General features: G+C 34.2%; 1 protein-coding gene across 12 annotated transcripts in view; it reads left to right on the forward strand.

The window, feature by feature from the left end:
* Nucleotides 1-6,000, forward strand: part of Ca-alpha1D (Ca[2+]-channel protein alpha[[1]] subunit D) — a 391,248-nt gene that overhangs the window by 324,761 nt on the left and 60,487 nt on the right. For all 12 annotated transcript variants that reach the window (XM_071582710.1, XM_071582711.1, XM_071582713.1 and 9 more), the window contains 2 exons: nucleotides 3,000-3,102; nucleotides 5,936-6,000. The exon at nucleotides 5,936-6,000 is cut by the window's right edge and continues 93 nt beyond it. In XM_071582710.1, coding sequence (XP_071438811.1) covers nucleotides 3,000-3,102; nucleotides 5,936-6,000 — 168 coding nt within the window. The remainder of the gene's footprint in view (nucleotides 1-2,999; nucleotides 3,103-5,935) is intronic.

Here is a 6,000-nt window from a genome sequence, read left to right on the forward strand (position 1 = left end):
CAAAGAACTATGGAGCATATCACAACAGTTAGGTTAATGGAGTCATTGGCCAATGTAACTTAAAACACATCAATTTTAAAGCATAAAAATCATTCACGGGGCCTCCATACCTTAAAATATAAATTTCATATGCCATTGGGCTTAATATTTGGTGAGTTCTATCCTTGCCTATTAAATCAATGTTCGGGTTGATAGCTATGTTTTTACATGAGATTCTGACTAACAGAAGCATCAATTATCATAGATTGCTGTAGAAAATCATATGGGTATCAGTTTTTAGTAAATTATGCCATACTTTCAATTGTGTGACTAAAATTAAATATTGTGATATATCCATCACCACCAAAATGCCTGTATATTTCATTAAACTTATAATTTTGAAGATGGCTGAACCAGATAGAATAGCAATCTTGGAGTATTACGAAATTAGAAAATGTAGAGTGGTACGGAGTGACTGGAAATACAGATATTTTAAGGTGTGCAAGGTGAAATGGAAGGATAGTGGGAATTGCTGGAGTGTTAGTTATATAGAAATGTGCAGTGGATAGGAAGAGAGGTGACAAGCAGTGGAAGTAGTATTAAACAGAAAATGTAAGAAAAAGAGAAGTGAATGTAGAGCAGGTGGATGATAGAATATTAATAGTATTAGGTTGGTAAAAGCTGAACCAATGAACTTGAGGATCATAATGGTGCATTGGTTAATGTACTGGCTTCCCACCAAGAGGGCTCAGGTTTGAATCCTGGAGACGGAGAGATATTTTTCAGTGATATTCTGATCCCTATTTGAGGTGTTTTGTGGAGGGCACTTTGAGTGAGTATGCCATCCGTCGGATGTAACATTAAACTGTGGACCCCTTAGTGACATTTGTGAAGAGTAGGCTAATTTTGATGTTGGGTTTATCTCCTCCTTTCCCATCTGTCCGTAATGGCGTGAATGACCTCAGCTGTCAGTCTCCTCCCTCAAAACTACTACCAATGAACTTGGCCATTATTCAGGTCTACATGTCTGTAGGTAATCCTTGGGAGGAAGAAAAGAAATAATGTGTATGATCAATTTGAGGTAATAATCGTGGGTTTCCTTAGAAGGAAGCATTTGATAGTGATGAGAGATTGGAACTCAGTGGCGGGCTAAGGGAGTGATGGAAGTGAGCCTAAGGACTAGGGTTTAAGAGCAAGGAATGACTACAGGAAGAAAGAAATTGAGTTATGCTAGATAATGATTTAAACATAACAAGAACTTCTTTTAAGCTTCGCAATTGATGTAAATATGCATAAAAATACCTGGAGATTCAGAAAGATATCAGACTATATCATGGTTAGGCACAGTTTTAGGAAGAGCTCAGATTTATCAATTCAGCATATATACTTGCCAATCACTCCAAAAATAAGTAATAATGGTTATTAATTTGGTCCTGGGAGAAAATCAGGTGAAGTTTAATGTTGTGCCCTTTTAAAATATTGACCATTTACTCCATGAATGCATGTAGCTGCTTTTCTGTCAATCTGATGTTGCTACACTTGGTCAATGGCTAGCTAAGTGAAAAAATGTTACAATGGAACGGATTGATCTGTTTGATTTATTACTGATTTATTAAATCAGAATCATTAAATATTTATTTCATTCATTGGAATACAGCTCTACCTTATATACCTATACTGCTTACTGTGTGTGTCCTTACCATTCCACATTGTGATTACAGATCATCATTTAATATTTCATCTTTCAAAATAATGAATACAACTAATAATGTAGATTATAGCTGCTGATAAATCTCACTATTGCACTATGGATAGGTAGTTTTTTAATGTCAATAGCTGATTTTTTCATAAAAACTCTGGTTTTGGTATGCATGCTTGGTTAGACTTTCAATTTATTTTATGGATTTATTCCTGGCTTAAATGAAGAGATTTCCTGCCATATTTACAATTATCATTAATATTAGTACTAATATATTGAGCTAATTATAATATTAATACTTTGAGCAATTAATCATGATGCTAGGTTAATACTTATGATGTCTTCGATTGGATAGATTGATGTCAGTTATGCTTAACAACAATGCCGTATTTGATATGAAAAAAATCATCTACAGAACATGTTATATGCTTGAACTCAAAAGTATAATGAAAAAAGTAGTGTTATATTTTATATTCATCATAGGTTTTAGGAATTTTGTAGGTATTTAAGTGGGGAAAAACTTAATCTTCTGCTATACTGCCAGTTCGCACAATTGCTGTCATTTTGACAGTATGATCTTTCATTTTTCATTTGAATGAAAAGTATTTTGTTTTCTGATAAATTCATTTTTAAATAGAAGTTTAAGTCTGTAGTTATGTTATTTTACTCTTTCAGTCATTCAGCAATTTGTGAAATTGACTAAAGATCATTTCCTGTGACAAAAAATTCCATGATTGCCATGAGTATTTTCATTCAGTAATTGGAGAGTTTCAATTGCATCCAGTTTGGGTTCTGGTTTGATCAACTTAGAGAAGTTTGAGAAGAGATCTTTAAATAAGGGCAAGACATATCAGAATAGCTTATGGGTATAGGCAATGAGTATGATTTTCTTCATTTTTGCTTGACTATTGTCAGACTGTTGTACATTTTGAGATGTGAACAAGGTATGAGCAAACTCGTGAACATGATATTGTGCACAAGATTAACATAGTACTCAGTGTAATTAAATTGAAACTCATGTGTATGTACATATGTGCATCATATTTTTATAAAGTATGAAGTTTTTTAATTAAGATGACAAAAACAAATGTTTTGCCTCTAGTGTAGTAATCTATGCATCCAGAGTATTGTTACCTTTAGGAAGTATATAATACATGTAGATATTCAGAAATATGTCTGAATGACCTTTTAGTCAAATAGTCTCATGTTTAATTTTATATTCTTTTAAAACTTTATGCATAAATGTAATTAAGCAATTGGGAAATGATAAAATAATTCACCTGTGAGTATGGAATTAACATTTTTTTTATTTTCTTTTCAGGTTTTTGGAAAAATTGCTTTAGATTCTGATACAGCAATACATAGAAACAATAATTTTCAAACATTTCCCCAAGCTGTTCTTGTCTTGTTTCGTTCTGCTACTGGTAAGTGCTACACTTGGGCCTCCCATTTGGATTATCGTGATTTATATCTCTGTCATTTAGAAGTAATTCAGAGCTAGCTTTAATTCTCATTCTTCTCAGTGTGATAATTGTACAACAAATGCTTAAATAGTCATCCCAGGTACATTCATGAAAAATTTTCACCTCATTCATTCCTATCATGTTCTTAATGAGGATTCCCTTTGATGTATTTTTGAGAACCCACTCAGTCCATTAACCCACTCTCCCATGATATATATAGCACCTATACATACTAGTGATAGGTCAGATCCACACGCATGCATAAATACTAAGAAACTCCACCATTATGGTGTTTTCAAATGTTTATATGGCCTTCAAAGAATGCAAAGAAAAGGAATGCACACAAAAGAAAAATGACTCACTTTTAGTATATTGGTGTTCCCAGTCACTTCATAAGTTATTCTTCTCACCAGATGTATGTATACCTTATGTACCATATGCACCCTAACCTAATACACTGCGAGAGGACTTTTTTGAAAACTTAAGATGACCCTTATACCTCGCAAATGGAAAAAAATGTTTAAGCCTTCAGCACAGATAGCCTCTAGCTAAATGTTCACAAACTACACCATGCTTACACAATGAATATTCAGCAATTTTTTTCTAAATCTTTACAGCCAAATAAACACTATAATGACTGCATATTTCCAATTGCCAGTATTTTCTGTCACTGAGTTAAATTAAACTTAGTTTTCGACTGCATGTAATATGATAAAAAGGGTTAAATTCTTCTTTTTTTATTAAATCACCTGTGGAACTTAATGAAATTTACTTGTGATGATGTTCTCTATCCATGAAATGACACCTGGTAGTATAAATATTATAATTTTCTGTGTATAATACTCTCACCATGTAAGACATGGCCATTTTTCCATATGTTAAATATGAAAAAGTTTTCATCGCTCTGTATCTTGTACACCCTATTATATGTTTGTTAAATAAAATAAAGAGTAATATTATTAAGTTGTGGCCTTCTGCCATTCTGCTTTAGAAGTATAACTTGTCTGACCTCTCTTCTTGAACTTACTCACTGGTCTGCACAAATGCATATAAGAGAAAGGGGAAGCATTCTACTAGTTGGCAAGATCAGGTAGTCATTTTCAATTGGTGGCACTTTGGCTTTTGTGCAGCTTTTGCTGTGCATCTCAGCAGCATCAATCCATCTAATCATTTGATCAGTAAGGACTTGGCATTTTACTTAGGCTGAGGGTCCAATTCCTTTCTTTGCAAAATTTTGTTGTGCTCTCATCCCTATCCCATGAACCCTAATGTGGGCTAAGATACATATCATCTTATCTTTCCCTTCCGGTTGATTGCCATGAAGCCATAGTAAATAGTTATCATTTATCTGGATTTGGTATAATATCAACATCATCCTTAGTTCCTTCCATATTTTCTTGAGTATTCATCCTTGGATCTAATTTGTCAGATGATAAATAGCATTATAAAAGAGAACCAGCATCAGAACAGGTTTCAACCTTTTTAGATTCATCAGTATTGACTCTATCTTCAATGTCATTTGAAACTTGAGTCATTTCTTTTTTCACCAAAATTCAAAGCCGGGCGATATTTGATAAATAATGAGCACTGACTGGCTATAAACTCACGGAATAGTTAGTGACATATTGATTCTTAAGTTGAGCAAAGCACTCTAGCCTGAAACATTGGATAGACAATGGAATATGCTTTTGAATATAATGAAAGTAGGTCTTAAACATAATAGCTTAGTGGCTAAGAGAGAGGTAAGCTTGTCCAAAAATGTGATACAACCACCTTCTTTAGAAAGAAGACTCGGAATGAAGTAAGGGAAGCTGCTACTGTAAGCAGCTGTAACCTGCTGTTGGGTAAGAGCAGCAAGCAAGAATTGTGGGAAGGAACGAGGGTGTGGGTAAGAGGAGGAAGAGTCTTATGAAGGGAGGAGCAGGGTTGAAAGAATTGGCTATGGGTGGGGGTGGGAGTGGGATGGAATGTTTTAGTGTGGCATATTTAATCTTGATTTAAGACATGCTTCGAAAAAACTAAATACATACATGCTTCTTCTAATGTTTTAATTTGAAGTGGAATGACTGTGGGGGAAGGAGGGAGAGAGGACAGAATGAAACTATTATATTTTAGCTGTAATCAAAATTTAGGCTAAGAAGAAAAGCATGTTTTGAACTCGGAGAGGGGCAGATGGGGAAAAGGAATTATTGGTGGTTCAGTGGTTATAAATGCATATATTCAGAGGTGTGGTGCATTGTAAAATGTAGGGCATAGTTTGAATTATAGGAAATATATGATATTGATAGTGGTACAGGATGAGGTTTGAAAGGATGGGAGGAAGTTCAGAAGGTTCTATTGGGGAAGAGTTTGAATAGTCAGAATAGGTCAGGCTTTGCATCTTTCGTGAATACATGGAATTAATGGGATCTTTGTAGGAGGGAAAATCTATAGAGAAGTGTTGTAGTTTTAAGCATGTCACCAAAGGTTGTAGAATGTCAGACAGTAATTGAGTGACAATTAGGGAGTAAAATATCTGTGATTTAATGGTGGCAAGGATGAGGAAAAGATGTTTGAGGAGGACTTAGAGTGATAAAATTCCGGGGATTATTATCAAGATTTATGTTAATAATACGATACCTGCTGATACCATTTTTGTTAGAGTGCAGAAAGTACTTCTTTATGCATTTTTAGAAGATAAAAAGGAGTCTCAGGGGGTGTAATTTTCTCTGGAGAAAAATCTCATCAATGAGAGGTTGACTGGTAAATGGCTGTTAGATATGATAACTAATTCAACATTCTGTTTTAATTTCAGGTGAAGCCTGGCAAGATATAATGTTGGATTGTTCATCCAGGCCAGATGAAGTAAAATGTGATTCA

The sequence above is a fragment of the Hetaerina americana genome, unplaced genomic scaffold (assembly GCF_022747635.1).
Source record: "Hetaerina americana unplaced genomic scaffold, ioHetAmer1.1.p SCAF_12, whole genome shotgun sequence".
NCBI lineage: Eukaryota > Metazoa > Arthropoda > Insecta > Odonata > Calopterygidae > Hetaerina > Hetaerina americana.